Source organism: Aspergillus terreus, genomic scaffold (assembly GCF_000149615.1).
Source record: "Aspergillus terreus NIH2624 scaffold_1 genomic scaffold, whole genome shotgun sequence".
NCBI classification, from domain to species: domain Eukaryota; kingdom Fungi; phylum Ascomycota; class Eurotiomycetes; order Eurotiales; family Aspergillaceae; genus Aspergillus; species Aspergillus terreus.
In genome coordinates this window covers 1060644-1080751 of record NT_165972.1, presented here as the reverse complement: position 1 = coordinate 1080751, position 20108 = coordinate 1060644, and the positions used below count along the sequence as shown (strand labels likewise).

The 20108-nt window shown below is 50.8% G+C and overlaps 6 protein-coding genes and 2 non-coding genes across 8 annotated transcripts; 5 read left to right on the top strand and 3 right to left on the bottom strand.

Annotated features, from left to right (window-relative positions):
- Positions 1 to 776: 776 nt before the first annotated feature.
- ATEG_00382 (putative MFS sugar transporter) lies at positions 777 to 2538 on the top strand (the record flags this gene model as incomplete). The annotated part of the gene is made up of 5 exons (XM_001210468.1): positions 777 to 832; positions 879 to 1219; positions 1270 to 1507; positions 1571 to 2091; positions 2141 to 2538. 5 exons carry the CDS (start codon positions 777 to 779, stop codon positions 2536 to 2538), a joined length of 1554 nt encoding a protein of 517 aa, XP_001210468.1.
- A 1134-nt stretch (positions 2539 to 3672) lies between these two features.
- On the top strand, positions 3673 to 5335 carry ATEG_00381 (allantoate permease family MFS transporter; the record flags this gene model as incomplete). The annotated part of the gene is made up of 5 exons (XM_001210467.1): positions 3673 to 4030; positions 4081 to 4176; positions 4223 to 4323; positions 4369 to 4640; positions 4693 to 5335. 5 exons carry the CDS (start codon positions 3673 to 3675, stop codon positions 5333 to 5335), a joined length of 1470 nt encoding a protein of 489 aa, XP_001210467.1.
- An 805-nt stretch (positions 5336 to 6140) lies between these two features.
- On the bottom strand, positions 6141 to 7658 carry ATEG_00380 (uncharacterized protein; the record flags this gene model as incomplete). Its single annotated transcript, XM_001210466.1, has 4 exons — positions 6141 to 6157; positions 6187 to 7103; positions 7158 to 7578; positions 7628 to 7658. 4 exons carry the CDS (start codon positions 7656 to 7658, stop codon positions 6141 to 6143), a joined length of 1386 nt encoding a protein of 461 aa, XP_001210466.1.
- A 506-nt stretch (positions 7659 to 8164) lies between these two features.
- Positions 8165 to 8253, bottom strand: ATEG_10481. The gene has a single exon. It is a non-coding gene; the product is annotated as a tRNA-Pro (tRNA).
- A 5845-nt stretch (positions 8254 to 14098) lies between these two features.
- Positions 14099 to 14187, top strand: ATEG_10491. Its single transcript has one exon. It is a non-coding gene; the product is annotated as a tRNA-Pro (tRNA).
- Positions 14188 to 15047: 860 nt separating this feature from the next.
- Positions 15048 to 15400, top strand: ATEG_00379 (U6 snRNA-associated Sm-like protein LSm8; the record flags this gene model as incomplete). Its single annotated transcript, XM_001210465.1, has 2 exons — positions 15048 to 15072; positions 15129 to 15400. 2 exons carry the CDS (start codon positions 15048 to 15050, stop codon positions 15398 to 15400), a joined length of 297 nt encoding a protein of 98 aa, XP_001210465.1.
- A 1028-nt stretch (positions 15401 to 16428) lies between these two features.
- On the top strand, positions 16429 to 17638 carry ATEG_00378 (uncharacterized protein; the record flags this gene model as incomplete). Its single annotated transcript, XM_001210464.1, has 2 exons — positions 16429 to 17036; positions 17203 to 17638. 2 exons carry the CDS (start codon positions 16429 to 16431, stop codon positions 17636 to 17638), a joined length of 1044 nt encoding a protein of 347 aa, XP_001210464.1.
- Positions 17639 to 18771: 1133 nt separating this feature from the next.
- ATEG_00377 (protein ERV29) lies at positions 18772 to 20059 on the bottom strand (the record flags this gene model as incomplete). Its single annotated transcript, XM_001210463.1, has 5 exons — positions 18772 to 18844; positions 18905 to 18969; positions 19042 to 19535; positions 19638 to 19750; positions 19893 to 20059. 5 exons carry the CDS (start codon positions 20057 to 20059, stop codon positions 18772 to 18774), a joined length of 912 nt encoding a protein of 303 aa, XP_001210463.1.
- Positions 20060 to 20108: the final 49 nt, after the last annotated feature.

Here is a 20108-nt window from a genome sequence, read left to right as displayed (position 1 = left end):
TACACGTAAGGGATAGGAATAGGCCTCAGATAGTCAAATTCTGGACGCTGACTCTTTCATGGGTGGTGGTGTGGAGGATATGTGACAGCCCCCGTTCTCCCCCAGATTTGCCCCAGCTTCCCCAGTCGCCACCTACTGCTTCTTTTCCTCTTGCTCATGGGACATCCATCTGACATCCATCTGATCCACCGGAATGCCATCCTTTAAAAACGCTTCTATTGGTGGATTCTGCTCTATATTGTTGCCGGCTCTCGTATCGGTGCTGATTCGTGGAAAGTTGGGCGAAATGGCTGCCGACGCCAAAGTATTTCCTCGAATCTCAACTCCAGATCTCTCCACTCCAGCAAAACACCAGGCTGGAGATTGTCCCACAACCTGCTCGATTCGGGTTTCTCCAGATACCCCACCACTCACAGAGTCTGGAGTCGAAGCCGAGTGTTATCAAGGCTGGCCCAGGATGCTAGTCTCCCCTTGGTGGCCCTTGGCTCTAAGCTGGCCATGGCGTTACAAGCTTGTGTCCCATGGCTTAATACACGAATCCCTCCGGCTTCTCATAGCTCTCACCTTTTCTATCGTGCGTCCGCTGGGAGAGGTCGAGCATTTAAGTACTGCAGCGCAGGAACACCTCAGTCGGACTTGCGTGGTCGATCCATACCATCTCGGTTGCTCTCATTTCCTACTTGGCTTTTCCGACAGGATAGCTGATTGGTCATTATTGTTTTGGACTTTGACTGCTTTATTTCTTGTTGAGAAGTCGGAAAGCAACAGTGCCCATCATGGGATTCGACTTGAAATCGAAGAGGCTGTACAACTGGTCCGTATATCCCTGGTCGTGTGTTTGTTCATGCTGGGCTTTGTTACTAACTCGTTCCCAATAGGTACATCTCGCTTGTTGCAGCAGCATGTATGGTCCTTTATGGATACGATGCGTCGGTCTACAACTCGGTACAAGGCTCCGATAACTGGGTTGCCCACTTCAACGACCCGGGTCCGAATATGATCGGTGCAGTCAACACGGCCTACACCGTAGGCGCCATTTTCGGGGGCTTCTTCCTCGGTGGTCCTATTGCGGACTATGCTGGCCGCAAGATGGGTATGGCCACGGGTTGCGTACTGGTTATCGCCGCCACCTTCATGCAGACCTGGTCCCCGTGGCACAATATTGCATGCTTCCTTGCTGGTCGGTGTATCATCGGTGTCGGTCAAGGCATTGCTTTGAGTGAGTCTTGTCGTGAATGTTGTCTACCTACGATACTAAGAATATCGCAGCCTCCGGTCCGGTTTATATCGGCGAGTTGGCCCCGCCAGAGATCCGTGGCAAGATCATGACTTTCTGGCAGATGTTTTACTCTGTTGGGTCTTTTATCTGCTTCTGGGTGAATTACGGATGCACGCAGCATAAGGAACGCCTCGGCGAATGGGACTGGAAAATGGTTGTCATCTTCCAGCTTCTCGTCCCTACCCTAATTCTGATTCTCATGCCCACCATCCCGGGCTCGCCGCGTTGGTATGGACCATCAAGTCGTATCAAAGCCAAGTATGTTTACCAGAGAGTCTAACATTTTCACAGGTATATCAAACGTAATAACGACATTGAGAAAGCCCGTGCCACTCTTCGAAGAGTCCGATCCTCTGAAGAAGAGGTCGAGGAGGAATTGCTGCGCATCCGGGAGGCTCTCGAATACGAAAAAGAGGCCATCTCCGGCACTTATAGTGCTCTTTGGAAGGACAAGTCTCTGCGAAAGCGCATGTTGCTTGCTGTTATCGTCAATGCAGGACAACAGATCACCGGACAAGGATCCCTCAACACATATTCCACCAAGATCTATCAGAAAGTCTTCCCCAGCGCTGGTCAGATTGCTTTGATCAATGCCCTCAACGCTACTTTTGGCATTATCTTTACGCTCAATGCCGTCTGGATCATCGACCGTTTTGGCCGGAAGTTCCTCCTGATTATCGGTGGTATTGGCATGGGAATTTGCATGATCATTGTCTCTGCAGTCGAGACGGAAACACCATCGCCCAATGGGGTTAAAACTCAGCCGGTGGGCATATCGATCGTGTTTTTACTCTTCCTCTTCATCTTCTTCTGTAAGATTCTTCCGATAGTGCACTTTGAGTTCTCGCTAACTTCTCTTAGACAAGCCTTCGTGGGGAGCTACCGTGTGGATCTGGACATCAGAGATCTTCTCGATGAACGTTCGCGCACAAGCTGTGGGAATGGCGTCACAGACTCAGAACGTCGCGAATACCATCTTCCAGCAATTCTTCCCTATCTTCCTCAAGAACTGTGGGTTCTACGCCTTCTATATGTTTGCTGGTGTCAACTTCCTCCTGGCTGTTTTCGTGTACTTCTTCATCCCCGAGACGAAGCAGGTGCCTTTGGAAGAGATCGATGCCCTTTTTGGCGGCGCGAACCATGTCACGCACGGCGAAGATCTCATCGCTGCCGAGAAGGGGATGCGAGTTATGCAGGAGGATGCGGCTCATGAGAAGTCCGAGGCCACTGCGATTGAGAACATCTCGCGGAACAGATGATTCCGTTGGCTGTAATAGGAGTATCTTTGCATGCGCGAGTGAGGAATAACTTAATGGGGAATTTTTTATATGTGTGGTAGATACCATACTCATGCTGAGTGATCACTACTTAAGCTAAGCTTCATGTATCTCAAGACCCTCTTGTAAACCCAGCACTGTAGAAGCTAGGGATTTAGCATATGTAGACGCCGGGACTAATCACCTACGCGGCAACCGGGATACTAAGTAGATGGGACTGGTCTTGTTGAGCAGGGTCCTTTGATACTGCACGCTTTACACGGACGAAGGTACCCTGATCAATATATGATGTTCAATGGATGTAGCACAGAAATACGCACCACCAGGAATGATAATAGAGAGGCGAAGCTGATAGCCCGGTCGCATCTGACATCGTATACTCCCATCCGCCAGCGGAACAGCATTCCGCCTGCCAAGCAGTCGACACATGCACGAAGATCCGCCGGGTTGTGGAATTGCTCCGCTCTGGATCCCCGCTTCTGGGGAAATTCCGGGGAAGGGCGGAGGGTGCGGATATCCTCAGATAGCAGAGGGTACATAATGGGGCGTCGCCGTCGTGACTCCCATGCCTAGCTGGAGTCTCTCCCATCTGTGAATGTTGTGACAGACCCCTGGAGCATCAAACATGGATAATGCTCGTATCTCATCTGCACAGTCAACCTTTCCGTAACTCGGAGAAGCATACTAACTCGATCCCTTCTGTCATTCCCTTGACCGTGTCAGTGGCTCCCATAAGATGGGGTAACCAGCGAGTCTGATCGAATAACAAAGGGTCTGATTCGTTCGCCAAGTACCGACAGACTTTCGGGTGATTCCCGTAACTCACAGCAGGACAGAATCGAGCAACAAGGCGGAATTCGGCTAGTACATGCGGAACTGACGTGTAGCTGCTGTCCGACCAAGTGAAGAAGTCAGGGCTGTTCTCCCCGGACCCTAGGTCGTGCAAACCCCGGATTGCGGGGTTGGAGATGGCAAACTGTATAAATCCGGGGTCTTATGACTCCGCTGGCTGTAGTTCTTTGTGCGATGAACCATCTTTATACTTGTTCTTGAATTTCTTGCGTTCGACCATTTCCTGAGACAACCGCCGCGGCACCAGTCCGCTGATAGTCAAGCATGTCGTCAGAAAAGAAAGACGACGAGGTCACACAAGACACGATTGAGGACCTCAAGGCCATCGAGTCCTCAGAGTCCGATATCGACCCAGTCAAGGAGAAAAAGCTGCTATGGAAATGCGATTACCACGTCGTCCCGATCCTCAATATCCTCTTCATGTTCGCCTTCCTGGATCGCATCAATATCGGCAATGCGCGGCTGATGGGGCTGGAAAAGGACCTGGGCATGAGCGGCCACCAGTACAACGTCGCGCTGTTTGTCTTTTTCATCCCGTACATCCTGCTTGAAGTCCCGAGTAATATCATGCTGAAGAAGATGAGGCCTTCGTGGTGGCTGAGTGGGATTATCTTTTGCTGGGGTATACATGGGTGCTTTCTCGCGACGCGCTCTTCATGCTGACATGTGCAGGCATCATCACCATCTGTCAGGGCGTGACGTCGAGTTTTACCGGCCTGGTTGTCTGCCGTGTGCTTATTGGGGTCTTTGAGGCGGGGTTCATGCCGGGTACGTACTCCTTGCTCGGGTCTGCTGTCGGTTCTAACATGCCTAGGATGCGTATACCTGATCAACATGTACTACCGCCGCCACGAGCTCCAATGGCGACTCAACGTCTTCTTCAGCGCTAGCATCATCGCCGGCGCATTTAGTGGGGTACGATCCCCAGCTCCCTATCTTCGGACAGACTGACCGATGCAGCTCCTCGCCTACGGCATCAACAATATGGACGGAGTCGGCGGATACAGCGGCTGGCGGTGGATCTTCATCCTCGAGGGCCTGGCGACTGTGGCGCTGGCCGTTGCGTCCAAGTTCCTCATCGCCGACTGGCCCGAAACCGCGCAGTTTCTCAACGAGGAGGAGCGCACGCTGCTCGTGCGTCGTCTGGCAAAAGACCGGGGCAACACTCGCATGGACCGGCTGGACAAGGCCGCCGCGCGGCGCACGTTCAAAGACCCCAAGCTCTATCTCGGGTATGACCCGACCTTCTGTACTGCATTCACAGCTAACATTTGCAACGAACAGCCCCCTAATGTACTTTGGCATCGTCAACACCGGCTACGCCGTGTCCTTCTTCACGCCCACCATCCTGCACCAGCTCGGCTACACCGCCGTCCGCGCCCAGGTCATGAGCATCCCCGTGTACATCGTCGCGACGGTAGTCTCGCTGACGGCGGCGTTCCTCAGCGACCGCCTCCGCCATCGGTACCTCTTCACGCTGGCGGGCTGTCTCGTCGCGACGGTCGGATACGTGGTTTTGCTGTGCCAGGCGTCTGTGCCGGTGGGCGCGCGCTACTTTGCCATCTTCGCCATCACCAGCGGCGGATATCTGACGCAGCCGATCCTGATGGGCTGGCTGAGCAACAACATGGGCGGGCACTACAAGCAGTCGATTGCGTCGGCGTTTCAGATCGGGTTCGGGAACTGCGGCGGGCTGGTTGCGAGTAACATCTTCTATGACTCGGAGGCGCCTGGCTATCCCACGGGCTATGGGGTTAGTCTGGGGATGGTGTGGATTTGCGGGGCGGCATGTTTCTTGTTTTTGGTGTATGTGGTGCGTGAGAATCGCTTGCGCGCGAAGGGGAAGAGAGATCATCGGCTGGAGCTGCCGGCTGAGGAGAGGGATAATCTGGGTGATGATCATCCGAGTTTCAGGTTTACGTACTAGTTGGGTTGGATATTGGTTTTTTCATTATGAGCTTGATATATATATATATGTGTATGGATTGTCCAGATGCTATCGTGTGTAGACTGTTCTTGTTTGCTCCGTGATGCGCTCCCAGGAGGATATCACCACGCCACTGAAGCGGAACTTGTATGTATATTCGCCAGCACAACTAGAGCAAACAAGATCCCCTTCTTCCGCAGATAGACCATGTGGGAAGTGCAGCTCTAGTCTCGAGTGCCCCGCTGAGTCTTCGGAGAAGATGCAGATTCGTGATCCCCCGAGCTGATATATAGTTCTTGTCCTTCTGTCGGGCGTATCTTCAACCTGCTCGCCCACATATTCTTTGTCGCAGTCGCCTGACGGGGATCGTGGATATAACGTAAATTCTCCGGTCTGTACATCCCTTGTATCATCGCTCGTATGCGTCCTCGAGAACTTCCAGGTCCCATGCAACGCTCTGAAGACGGCCGCCGCGACACCCACAGAACAACCTCCCTCCGGGGACAATGTACCCCGCAGGGCACTAAGTGCCAGATCAGCCTGTGATGAGCCGTCTCCTCTACCCAGATATCTCGCAGGAACGACCGGCCCGCGTCGCTCACCAAGATCGGCCAACGGAGTCCGCTCAATCCCCAGGTCCCGAGCAAAAGACTCCATCAACCCGACATAATCCCCCATGGGAAACTGAGCACGGTTGAATCGGGGATCGGCAGCCCGGAGCTCACGGACCTTTTGCCGCTCTTGTTCTTTCTGTGCAAGCTCCTCGTCGGAGGGTCGCATGCCCTGTCCAGCGCGAAACCACATCTCACCCAGACTGCGCGCCTGCATCTCCATTACGCCCCAGTACGGACCGCGGTAGAATCCCACGAAGCCTAGCTCGGGGATTTCCGCATGTGAGGTCCCTTTTCCGTCCAGGATGAGTGGAATGGAGGGGTCTGCCTTGCAGTGTTCCAGTCGTGACAGCACGTCTGCTGGGAGGAATGAGAGCGAGGCGTATGGTGTGAATCCTGTAGCGAGCACGATGGCACCTACTTGATCCAGGGATACTGTTGAATGATGATCACGTTCGATATTGACGGTCGTTGTGCCATTCTTATCGCGGATGATGGTTGAAACCCGGCCAAGGATCGTCTTTATCGTGCCAGCGCGGACGTACTCCGCATAGTCGTCCCCTATGGCCACCCAAGAGGGGACTACTCCTTCGACGGTATCACTCGCGGTTGGAACGCCAACGCTCCCAATCTCCTCATAGTCTCGTCCAAGGAGGCCGCGGAAGTACGCGTTAGTCTTGGACGCCTGCGACCCGGATATAGGGCCAAAGCCGTACTCCACTGGGCCGGGCGGGCGTCGGTCCAGGTCGTAGAATGCCAGGTCCAGGGGGAGGAAGTTGCTTGGTGTTGCTGGGTCTGACGCAGGTGGATGTGGCACGTAGTATGGCACTGTCCAGAACGGCCGGGAGCAGATGTGGTGCACCTCGTGGGTACTACCGGGTTGTGAGGATGCTTTCTGCGATGACAGGTGGAGGGCGAGGGCAGAGGCTGTCTCCACGCCTGACATGCTTGCCCCGACAACTGCTATTCTGTTGCTCTTTGGGTCGCTGTTCTTGAGCAGACGATTGATATCCTCTGCGGTGTGTAGTGCAGAGCTGTGGACTACAGTATCGGGGACATCGTCGAGCCCGGGGATATCCGGGATGGATGGGCGAGCGAAGTAGCCAGATGCAACGATCAGATAGTCGAAGGACTCTGTATTTGGTGCTTTTGTAGTGCTGGAATAACGTTAGCATATCCAGTGACCAGGCCTGTATGTATATCAAGCTCACCCGGTGTCGGTCCATTGCACATCCCATCGCACCCTGGATCCATCATGCTCGGTCTGACGGACAGCTCGCAACACCTCCTGTCCCAGTCTCAGGTCTAGGCCAGACAGATATCGGTCTTTATACTTCTCGAGATACCTCCCCACCTGCCATGCGCGAGGGAATATCGGCACATCCGGCCCCTCAATGACCGACTCCCACGCAAGGTCGCAGAACGAAACGGTGAACCGACTGAGGTTCGTGCGCATCTGCGGGTGAATCAGTCCGCGTGGCGTATTCTTTCCATGGTCAATGAGGGCCGCGGCCTCTGTGGGCCAGAGACCACCTATGTGGTGCTGTCTTTCGAAGACCACCGGCCTGAATGTTCCCTGCGGGAAGTTGTGTAGGAAAGTTTTGGCTGCTACAAGACCCGAGGGGCCGGCGCCTGTGTTTATTTAGTTAAGGCGTTGTGAAGTCTGAAAGGAAGTACTGACCGATGATTGCCACTTTCTTTGGCTGGGGCATTGGGTGAAGAGGTGTCTTTGGGTGGTGGAGGTCGTTGAGGGGAGGGCTCTTACCCCTCCTTGGGTAACACATGAATGGACTATATTCTAGGCCTGTTAAATAGATGGCGTTTGGTGAATATGGTATGGTTATATGGACGCACAACAGACATTCAATCGCTTGTTTGTGTGTTTTTGGGTCTGATGGGTTGTGTCTTATTCCAACATTTACTGGCTCTTGGATAGAGCATGGAGGGAAGTAATATATATCACGTCCACCATTGCATTACTACAATATGACCGACGGCTATCGCAAGGTTATTTATCGAGTATGGATGGATCTATTATCAATTAACCTCCTGTTGACACCCATGATATGCAATGGATTCCGCAACCCACCAAACCAAGCTACAAAACGCCTCGCCATGCGATGATGGATGTGATGGGTATCATCAATATCAAATTTGACGCAAAAACAGATCCATCCACTGTGGATAAAACACACCCCCAACAAAAAAAAGAGATCAAGGCCCGAGCCGCGGATCGAACGCGGGACCTCTCGCATATATGCTAAGGGTGAACCCTAAGCGAGAATCATACCACTAGACCACCCGGGCAATTGATACATAAGCTATTTTATAATTACTAAGTTGTTGCAAAGGTCCGTCAGCACAATTTTTTCGCCGACATCGAACTTATCTAGGTAGCTTATTACACCTCCAGACTAATCTAATCCTAGTAAATCAACCATAGCAAATCTCTGCCAATATCTTAAAAGCATCTATGTTTTTGGTGGCCGGAGACTCTATTGTATCTGTAGCACAAGAAACAGGACCACTATCCAAGTCAAGAAAGTTAAGAAAGCTATTGTACTAGTATAATCTCAACACCTTGTTGTACTCATACTAGAACTGCTGAAGAAATTTGCAGTTCCATCTCCATAATTCGGATGGAGTAAGGCCATGGAAATCCCATATTATGATCTAGATAGAACCTCAAAGTCACTTTACCGTTTGCGCGAGTTTCAATCCCCTCAGCTTTGCAATTCGGAATGACATGGTTTTGTCGGCAAAAATGACATTATCAACCCGTGGGTAGCTGCTCAGATTACAGCCCCTTTTGGCTCGAGAAAGAGGAGGCTATCGAATGGCCTAATGCAGTTCCACTGTTTTCCAGTGTCCACTGTTGCCGCGGCCATTTACGGTCTTTCGTGCCAGACAGCGAAGATACGGACTTAAGAGAGTTGGATGCTCTTGGATTGTCCACTTTGCCTGCAAGAGCTTTGTTTGTGAGCAAGAGGGGCATCTGAATTCTACCTCTCCAGGGAGGGTTCCCAGTTCTGCATCGTTACGGATGAGCCAAACGCTCGGTTTCTGGGCATTTCGAGCGTGAGCTGCCTCAAAGGATTCCCTACTCTCTCCTCCCACGACTACCGCCGACCAATTTAGCCGGCCAGAGAACGATCTGAGGAAAGAGTATGAACAACCAAAACCACGGTTTGCACCGCCTGTAACTGCCCATGAAACGTAAAGATCCGGTTCGCACTTGGACCAGTAGGGAAATGGATCATCCAGGGCCGGTTGGCCACAGCCGCTGCATTCCGTAGCGAGGGTATCATAAGGGGCTTCACGAAGCACAAGCAACTCGTTCACTCGCGCGCGTCGGTTCCTGGACATCAATCTGCCATATGCGAAAAGCACAGATATAGCAAGGTGAGCATTTCCCAACGCCTCTGGAGCGTGATCCCATCCCGGTATGAAATTGTGGTAAGCGGTACGCCCTTTCTAGATCCTGACGGGGCTCTACAGGTTTCGCATTGAACTTCAGACCCGCCTCCACCTGGCGACATCATCAAGCTGATGCGCAGAGTCAATGTCCCAAGGTTGTTTAGCAGCTAGACCTCAATCCATGTGGACTCATTGCACCGAGAGTTCGCAAATTAGATGCTCACCTGAGGGAGCTCTGGCGAAATCGCGTATGAGCGATATTGCCTGGCCCACAGGTCCCTGATCCCCTGGGAGTAAGGAGATTTGGAGATCTGCAACGCAAAGATCTGCAAACAAATGGAACATTTGCGCCTGGGAGAAATCCATGCCAACTTGCAAGCAGGCATGGACGAAAGAGAAAGAAACAAACAGTGAGGGGAGAGAGAGAGAGAGAAAGACAGATGTCCCAGAAAAGCAGCACGTAGCACTCTGTGAACACTCAAATAGGACTACCAAGCGTATAAGTATACATTAAAGAACTTCCATGGACCCTCCAAACTGCGGTGCAGGAGATTCGCATATAGGTAGGACAGAGACAACAGAAGTGCGGAATGCAAGAATTCAAACGCCGGTCAACTTCTAGTCCAGTGCACAGAAGGGAGATAAGAAAGTCGCTAGGCTGTTGCCTAATAAAGCTTGTCTACGGAGTAAGCTAACTACTGATGGAATAGGCTGGCCTAGCGAGCAAACTTATAGAAAGGTTCATGTATGCAAAATTTGACCCAAAACACCCACATCAAGCCCGGGTGGTCTAGTGGGTAAGCAACAATCCGTTTCCTGTCCAGAATGTTCTTTACTAACAGAATCAGTATGATTCTCGCTTAGGGTTCACCCTTAGCATATATGCGAGAGGTCCCGCGTTCGATCCGCGGCTCGGGCCGTACTTTTTGTTTCCATTTTTTGCCATTACAGTATCTGTACCTATCTACAGTGGGGGTTCAAAAATGTTAACACCCCCTTTTCGCGCTAAAATGATCGCTTTCCTATTTAGGACTAGATCACACTAACTAGACCTCGCCGCCTCTAGTACTTTGTATACTAGCCTTCCGCAGATAGTATGGCCTACACGCAATAAGGCATAGTATTCAATAGATTCTACAGAACCCTCTCATCTATAGCATGTCAGGCCTCCTTCGCCGCCTCTACTAACCGATCTAAAGTCTCCTACGTATCAGGCGCCTGTTTAAGCTCAGGATAACACTCACAAATAATAGCTTTCATAAGCGCCCATAAATTCTTAATAGGATTAAAATCAGGCGAATAAGGAGGCTAAATCATAACCTCTATACCTATCTCATTAAGCAGACGTCTAATAATACGTGCAGTATGTACAGAAGCGCCGTCGTACATAAAAATATCGCCTGAATCGACTAGTTCTAGAAGCCATACCTCATAGACATAAGATATAACCCATACAGTCACGCCTCTACGAGCTGCCTCAGGGTCTCCCTCTAAAGAAACAAGGCCTGTACGTCGATCGAATCTAAAATTAGCCCAAAATATCTGCTTTACGCCTTTCCCGCAGCATATAGCATGAATATTATACTCAATAGTCTAGCGACTAGAACTAGTAAAGATATATAAAGCTCGCGCCCTTTTACCTCGCTCTACCAAGTATTCGTCAGTCTATCTAACGTATTTCTAAGAGCGTACTAACAAACCTAAGCAAGATATTTAGCAGTATTTTCTGCAGTAATTTCCAGGTTTTTTTCTATTATTATTTTCGCATATTATGCTCGCGAAGAAGCCGGCAAATAGTTATAAAAGACACGCGATTTTCGACTTCTGCGCGTAGCTTACATATTTTAATATAAAGATCTTCGCTTGCAAGCTCTAATAGAGTCTTTTACTTATTATCAAAGAGCATTTTTAGGCGACCACTACGTGGTGAAATAGCATATTTTTTACGCACTCTCTGCTTTAGAATAGTATAGCGAATAGTAGATAAAGAGACTTTAGAGTATTTTATATAAATACGCTTATAGCCCTAGCCGATTGAATAAAGCTCGCAGATCTGCACGCACAGAGTAGGATACAGTTCTTTACTAGATATTATAGAAATAACTAATAATAATAGTAGGGTTACTTCGAGGCGCGCGACGCGTTCTATTATTTTAACCGACAGTATTACTAATTAGGAAAGCGGTCGTTTTAGCGCGAAAAGGGGGTGTTAACATTTTTGAACCCCCACTGTAGGTAGGTATCTATCCTATCCTATCTATCTATCCTACGGTGTATTTATATTTGCTAAACTGCCTGCCTACTTACTAACCTGCTAATCTGTCTGCTTAATTACTGATCTGCCTGCGAGACTGCCTATCCAAATATTTACTCAATAGATAGTTTATCAGGTAGTTTGACGGATAATGAAGTGGGTAGTTAAGCAAATAGCTAATCAGGTGGTCAAGCAGGCGGTTTAGTAGGTGGTTTAATAGACAGTTTAGCAGGTAGTATGCCTATAGAGCTACCCCGTAGGCCGCTATTGTATGGCCTATCGGCCCGCAGACACAAGCCGCCGAGAGAAGCGCGGGAATGGGGTTTGTACATACTATAATGAAACTGGGCTCCCTGCTCTAACTAACTAAGGGAAAGTGCAAAAAAAAAAAAAAAAAAAAAAAGAGGGAGTGGCAAGAGTCCTAGCGCTCGTGTGCTTCCTTTTTCTTTGTTGGTCTGCTAATCAATCAATTCCCTTTGTTCAACAAGTTGTCAGTAATGGTCCCCACTGGTGTAGTCTCACCCCGACCTCGATAATACTTCTCGACGATGCACTAGGAGAGGGTACAGAGGCGGTTAGTTACTGGCTCAGCATGGCGGATGTTCCATAGCCAGAATAGCCAGAAATAGTCGGCGGGCTGCCATGGACATATATATATATAATATATCTTCGAGGGAATGGTAACAATCCAAGGCTGATTGCCGGTTCTTGTTTATTGTAGCTGGCATTAACGGCGGTGGACCCATCAGAGTAGATGTTCCCTGTGTATCGAACATAGTATCCACAGTTGGTTTACCTGTGACGGGGGAACAGCAATCTGATAGCGCAAGATTAGCTGCTTGACAGACATGCCGTAGATATAACTGCATAGGTTAACGTAAGTCTATCTTATCCCATACCTACGTGGGGGTGAATTTCCCAATAGGTAGCAAACAAGAGAGAAGAAACATATATACATCCACCCAATCCCAATCACATTCTAGAATCGGTATATAATCCCGCACGCGTAATAAGATCCTTGTGGGTTTGGGGGTTGCCCTCTTAGCCCGTATTCCGGAGATTCCATGGTTCAGGGTGTAGGATATTAAAAGAACGGTGTATAAGTGGCAAGAAAACGACATGCGGGCCCGAACCACGTATTGGATTGCTATAAGGTTGACCCTCAGCGAGAAATATATCATCCCTGGGTTTAGTGCGGAAGCTTCTATTATCCCATATTTTCCAATTAAGCTATCCTAAGCAACGTTCTTATATATAGGGTTGTTGTTTATTTGTACGGGAAACTAGTTCGGCTCAGAATTTTCATTGCCTATACACCGGTTTACTGTAGCCCTGATACCACGCATAAGGTCTTCCCGGGTTACACTCTTGGGACTCACAATACGTCTTGGCGGCACTGGGAGCCCGGAGGAGGTCTCCTACCACTGGGCCTACAATGAGTTGATGCGAAGGTATTGGATGGGAATGAGGGCGACGCTCACATGTACAATTCGAGACAATGCGGAGGCTACTACACAAGAACATATATTGATAATGGGGCTCATCGGCTATACCCCGTATATTGAGCATTCCCTGATCTGCGCTGACGGTCATTCAAGGCAAGATATCATCACGAGCCGTGTTCATCTACCATTTAAGTGAAGACCACATAGACACGCGCCAGACGGTTTCACCAAGCCCATGAGATACTATGAGACTGGCCCTGGGCCCAATGAGCGCGATGTCTACTCAGTCAAGATAGATGGAGCTAGCCGTAGCAATAGATGCACTCGAGCATAGCAGCTCGTTACCCGCGGCGAATGGAAGCAATTGAATGCTCGTGGAGGTGTTTTTGGACGAAACCCGGATATTGCACTACCATTTTCTGCTACAGGTAACATTGTTCAGGGACCTTGAAAAGGAAGACGATGGTGAGGAAGAGCAGTATCTGCCCTGGCCATCGATCCATATACTTCCTCGACAACCAAGAACCAATGTGCCGTAGTGATGCGTCGCGTTGCATATAATAACCCCTTCGAGGCTGCTTTCATCTATCATACGGTTCGGTGTATTTCGCGCTTGGATTTCTTCCTTCCCTTTCTTCATTAGGACTTTAGTTGCTTGGTTTTGCCTTCATCTGAGATGTCTAAATGAATTCTCCCCCATTCTATCAGAGTAGACGTCCTGCTGATATCCCATCTTGCCGACACGCCGTACCGAGTATATCAAGCATCTGGGCTATGTTCCCTCCACGACACTCGGTGGGACTCGACAACCCAGCCAGCTACAGAGGGATCGGACGACCTGGTCTATGCCTGCCCCTCGAGACTGACTCGAACCTAACGTGGATATCTCAAAATAGAGACCAGATAACTATTAAGTAACTAATCGAAGAGATGTGCGTACGTAAGCCATTGATCCACTGCATTCACCCAGTCTACTGTAGGCGTAGGAATCTGTCGGCAAAGTATATCAATTTTTTTCGCATGATAAAACATAGCCGCCCGGGTGGTCTAGTGGTATGATTCTCGCTTAGGGTACACCCTTAGCATATCTGCGAGAGGTCCCGCGTTCGATCCGCGGCTCGGGCCATTTTCTTTTTCTCTTTCTTTTTTCCTTTTCAATGACCCGGGTCTTTCGGAGCCCCAAAGCAGGAGTGATATGAATGCTTATTGTGGATCCCAGACATCTTGCAAGTTGTATACATAGAGCCCTCATACCAGGGTAGGTGAAACATATGGGAGTCACTCTTACATCAATCCCCGCTTTCCACCCAAGATGAGTTAATTGTCCACAAGTATGGAGTAATATTGGGGATGATGCCATAGTTGCCCGAGTGGTCTAGTGGGTAAGTTTCACAACAGTCGTCCACAAATGGATTTGTCAATTAACGAAACATAGTATGATTCTCGCTTTGGGCTTTACCACCTAATCTGCGAGAGGTCCCGCGTTCAAACCGCGGCTCGGGCCTTCTTTTTTTTCTGACCTTTTAAGCCCCCCCCTAGCCTTAGATAGCGGATGCTCCAAGCTATTACCACGTGACCGACGGCATATCGGCGAGGAGGACGGAGAAGAACTTCAACCCAGCAACACGCTCCCTATTGATGCGACCCGCCCGCCAAACCACACCGGGATCTGTAGAGATCACCCTGATAGCATGATTCCTTGAAACCGACTCATGCAATAGTCTTCTGAGAGCGGCGCGTATTGAGGACGAAGCCCCGCAAGCTCTATCACGCGTGGCCCAGCTCTGAACGAATCCCACCAATTCTAGAATTGAACAAGCGGATACCGGTGATCCTACTGCAACGGCCGTCGTTCAATTGCGCCTGGTCGCGATATACATTCTTCGCGGAAAGCGCCTGGATTCATTCCGCGAGTATTCGCAGACTCGAACCGACCCAGGAAATTCGTACAATCATATTCCTCGAACCTCTCCGACTCCATCGCCATGTCTCTCAACGCCTACATCAACAGTACGTATCTTTGAGCTCTACGGTCCAGTCAAGCGCTAATTTTCCATGTCCTACAGAGAAAGTCCTGATCCTCACGGTGGACGGACGGACGCTCCTCGGTACACTACTATCCACCGACCAGCTGACGAATCTGGTGCTCTTGGACACGATCGAACGCATCATCCGGACCCCCGACGACCCAGAGCCGAGTTCGCAGATCGAGCATGGGCTGTACCTCATCCGCGGCGACAATGTGGTAGTCTGCGGCGAAGTGGACGAGGGCATCGACAATGATATCGATTGGAGTAAAGTGAAAGGCGAAGTGGTTCGCAGCACGAAAAACGCATGATAGAGCGACACCGTCGACTCGCTTTTCTTTTTCCTGGTTTTTGTTTTCGTGTCCACGCGATGAACCGAGCGTTCGACGGAGAGGGGGTAAAAAAGCGAAACCACCCACGTCTACGCACGATATGAGAGAATGATTGGAGCGCGGGTCATGTGGCTAGTTGGGTTTAACTTCTTGCCGTACCTACGCATTGGGTTATGGAAGACGATGTCCGACCTGTCCAGCCTTTTGCGTCTGTCTGGGATGGATGAAATGATGATACCTTACCGCTACAGTATGGTGGTCTATTGCGATCTCCGAGACTCCCCCCCGAGGGAGGATGATCACTGTTGACTGCTGCTCAACAGGAGCGTCCTGACAGTGGGATGGGACAATGTACTTAATTCTGAGAATCTACAGCATTAGCCTGAGTCGTATTTGCGAGTATCGCGGATGCCTACGGAGTAGGTAGTATACCGAAGACTTGGCCGCCAGCCACCTGGCAATGATCTGTATTCATTCATATTCATGATATTCAAAGGTATTCACAACCCGTATACTAACAATATTTTGAAGATTATAATTATTTTGATGCACTATTCTCTCCATGACCCTATTCATCTGGATCTGACATCCGCCGTTGTGCCGTGCCGTCCCGCCCACCTGCCAAGCCGTCCTTTCTTCCCCTGAGCATCCAATTAATCCTCTGTTTCCCCTTCCGGCCACTCTTCGCTTCCCCTCTTCCTCCTCCTCTTCCTCTTTCGTTCTCTCTCTTACTCACTCTCTCACACTCTCTCATTTCTTCCCCTCTGTCGCTTCTCCTGGTCGCTGGGCGACCTACCCCTTCCCTTCCGTCTTATCAGGCTCCCCCACATATAAGACGCCCTTCATGTTGCCGTCATTATCTCGACACCTCTCGTCTCAGCGTACTTCTCCCACCGGAGCTTCTCTGGTCTAGACGACGATCGTCAGGTATCTCAGATTGGATCCCCTTCGGCTCCTTCTTGTACCTCCCCCTTCACCTCGATCGGTGTCCGATACCAGCCCCAATCATGTGGCTGTATCGAGGCGCCCAGTCGGCCGTCTTCTACTATGCCACCTGCACCCCCTGTGCGAACTCCATCGATCGTCGAAAACGCATGAAGGATGCCGCTCGTTCCAAGCGTGAACAGGCCCGACTCGAAGCCGTCGTTACCGACCAACCGCGTCCTTTTCCCCAGCCCACCGCTTTTAGTACCAACCAAGGATGGATGGAGGAAATTGCTCTGGGCCCTGGGCCCCCAGCCCGGAGACACGGTCATCGCTCGACTCATCGCCGGACCGAAAGTTGGAACACTGATGCCGTATCCTCAGCCTCATGTCAGGACCGCGACCGAAAAGGCGGCAGGAAGGACAAAAGCAGCCTGATGCAGCCGTTGGAGGATCGTTGGAACCGCATGCGCTATCAGCGCGAGGATGAACCTCTCTGGGGAGAAGAAATGGAGGTCAAGGGCTCCTCCGTAGGCCTCTCAGGCCGCGGGAGAGCCGATGCCAGCGAACCGAGCAAGTACTATATCGCTCGCGTACCCCCCGTCAACGATCTACACCCGCCCATCGTGAGTGGTCCCAAAAAGCCGAGCGGAGACCCGATGGATGCTGCAACCTCCCGCCGAGCACCAAGGTTCATGGCCCGGAAAAGAACGGTTTAGCACTTTCCGCCAACAGGTAGCTACGGCACTTCGTCCAGCAGACCGTCACCAGACTGGGGCCCAAATCACCTTCTGAAACGAACCCACCAACTCCCGCCTTTATCCACCCCAATCGCCCGAACTGCAGAACTTCCATAGTCCTTCTCTTACTCCTGTATCCCCGCCGGATCTCCGGTCGTCAAAGACCCCTGGCGCGGAGACTAACATTTCTCTGCCTGCCCAACCATCGCCAACAGCGCACCCCTATAGCCGCGATGAATCCAAACTCGTGATTACCACCCCCATCCACTCCCCATCAGTCTCATCTGCGTCATCCTCCCCATCGGACTCAGAGATAGAGTCTCCGCGGATCTCGTTGCGGTCACCGGACACACCAGTGTCACGACCCACTTCGAAAGGTATAGACGACAGCACTAAGCACATCCGTCCATCCATCTCCAAAACGTTGTCCACCTTGCAGCGAGATACCAAGAAGATTCACATGCTGCAGTTGGAGATCAACGAATCGCCTGACGATGTCGCTCTCGGTGAATTTGAACGCTTGCGACCATGGCGGTGGAGTATGGATATATGATAAACTCTTCACTGTCGCACCTCTGTCATCCTTTCCTTCCCCATCTTCCTCCCGTTATACTTGCTGCATCCACTTGTCCCAAGGTTTTGATTTCCCTCGGCGTTGGAAGCGGCAAAAGCAATCGTCGTTTGCAATACCCTAATTCTGCAAAGTCTGCCTCGAAGATTACATTGTGCATGGCAGGACCAACAGATGTTCGAGCGAGCCGACTCATAAGGAATGTTCTTGCTACAACTTATTCCCTGTTTCCTGCGTAAGATAAGATCGTCATGTCTGTCTCTACTGCAGATTACTGTCCTTGATTATTTCTTAGTTCTCAGCGTTGCATCGTTGTTTCCTTACACCATCACGTCGTTCCTTTCCCTTCGTGTATACTATCTTTAATAAATTTATCTGATTAACAGCTGCATCACGACTATGTATTATGCGCAAGCAAGGCGAGTCAGTAATTCAACCCGGTCTAGAGGTAGTATATGCAGATAGTATGTATGGGATCTGGTTCAAGTTGCATCGTATCATCGCATACAAGGGATCTCTCGCTAATTTGCTTTTAATTTGAATGGTATCCCTATGATCCAGATTTATACACCCAAACTGCGATTTCACCAAGCCCGCCTCGTCATTGCATTCGACATCGTAAACCAAATACCAATGTCCGTCTCCTTAAAGCCATAATAGAAACAGGAAAAACAGAACAAGCAGAAGAAGAGAACATGGTTACAGATCGCACCAAACGAGCCTTTTTGAGAACAGTGGGAATCGATTTTCATTTCTTTGTAGCCTAGAGATCAAAAGCAGACAGGATATGGTATCCCCAATGATCAATCATACCAACGGATGGAGGAGAGACCGGTCCGGTCCAGGGACCGAGGGAAGGGCCGAGGGTTTGTTCAGAAGAGCACAAGAATAACAGAAACATCATATGCCACGGATGAGGATATATTTGACGAGCAAGAGTGGAGGAGGGGGTGTAGAAGCCCCCATCAGCCAAGAAAAAGCCAGAAACAACACACGCACGCACGCGCACACATCATCTGCACCAGCGGCAATTTGCTTTTGCTTTTTTACTTTTCGCGAGTTCGGGGATCCCTCCTTTGTATGCCCGGTAATGCTGAGTTGTCAGTGCCGCGGTCTTAGTAGACCTTCTTCTTCTCGTCCATGCTCAGTTGGCCGGGGCCCATGTTGACCAGGAGGAGCAGACCGCCGCTGGGAGAATATTAGTAACTGTGCGTTGGGTGGAATTCGCGTGGGCTTGGAGCAGCTTACACAATGGACAGGATCTGGAAGAAATCGTACTTGGCAAAATCCTTGTGGGGGTGGTGGGGGTGGAGCTAGAGGCAATTGCGCATTAGCGATCAATCGGTGGCGCTCGCACGCAAGCTAGATGCAGAGTAAAGGCATACCGTCCAGAAGTTGTTGACGAGCACGTTGAACACGCTCAGCAGCACAACCAGCATGATGGCGCTCCACTTGGCCTTGAATCCAACAACGACCATGACGCAAGCGACGAGACCGAACAGGCTGACAATGACGCGCCACAGGCTCCACTGGCCAGTCATGATGAAACCCAGGAAGAGGAAGATGAGGAGCACGCGACCAGCAAACTGGACGTACATCTTGCGGTCCTTCTCATCCAGCTGGGGCAGACCGGCAGGCACGAACTTCTTGCGGACCCACGAGTCCGAGAGAACCATTAGGAGACCGCCGACGACGCTCAGGTTGCGCAGGAAGAAGTTGAGGTCGAAGATGAGACCATATCCGAGACCCTGGGTGACGACGACGCCGAGGAGACCGGCGACGGCGATCTCGGTGTGCTTGCGGGCGATGACGAGGAACGAGCATATCGACATGGCGATGATGTTGACGATGAGGAAGGTGTGCGTGATTCCCCAGGGAACTGAAGCGAACCGCAAAGCCATCGGTTAGAGGGTGATCCTGACGGTGGTGGCGCCCAGCCCGTCTGGGGAATCTAGGGCAGGATTCAAGGGTCCAAGCTTACTTTTCCGGTAGTCACTCAGATACAGAAGCTGGTCGCTCCATTGCGTGATCATGCGTAGACTGTCCTCAATGAAGGTGACGACAATCAGGAAGCGACCAATGGCGGGTAGGTACCTGCAGGTCGGCGAAAAGACACGGTGTCAGCGGAAGAATTCCGGATCGTATACCGCATGATGCATGCGAACATGGCGCCACGAGACCAAAAGGACGCATGAAGCGAATTGAACAAGAGGCGTAAAATATGAGAGAGACATACGGCTTCACCGGGTCCGACATGGTGTCCAGCCAGTCCTCGATCTTGCTGGTCTGTTCACGGATGGCATCCAAGGGGCTAGGGTCGTTGGTAGCATCGGCTCGTCCCGGACCCCCAAAGGGGTTCTGGTGACCGAGATTGTATCCCGCAGTGCCGCGAATCTGCGCCATAGCGGGAGGTAGTTAGGCAGGTGGGAGGAGGACGAAGGGAGAGGACTGA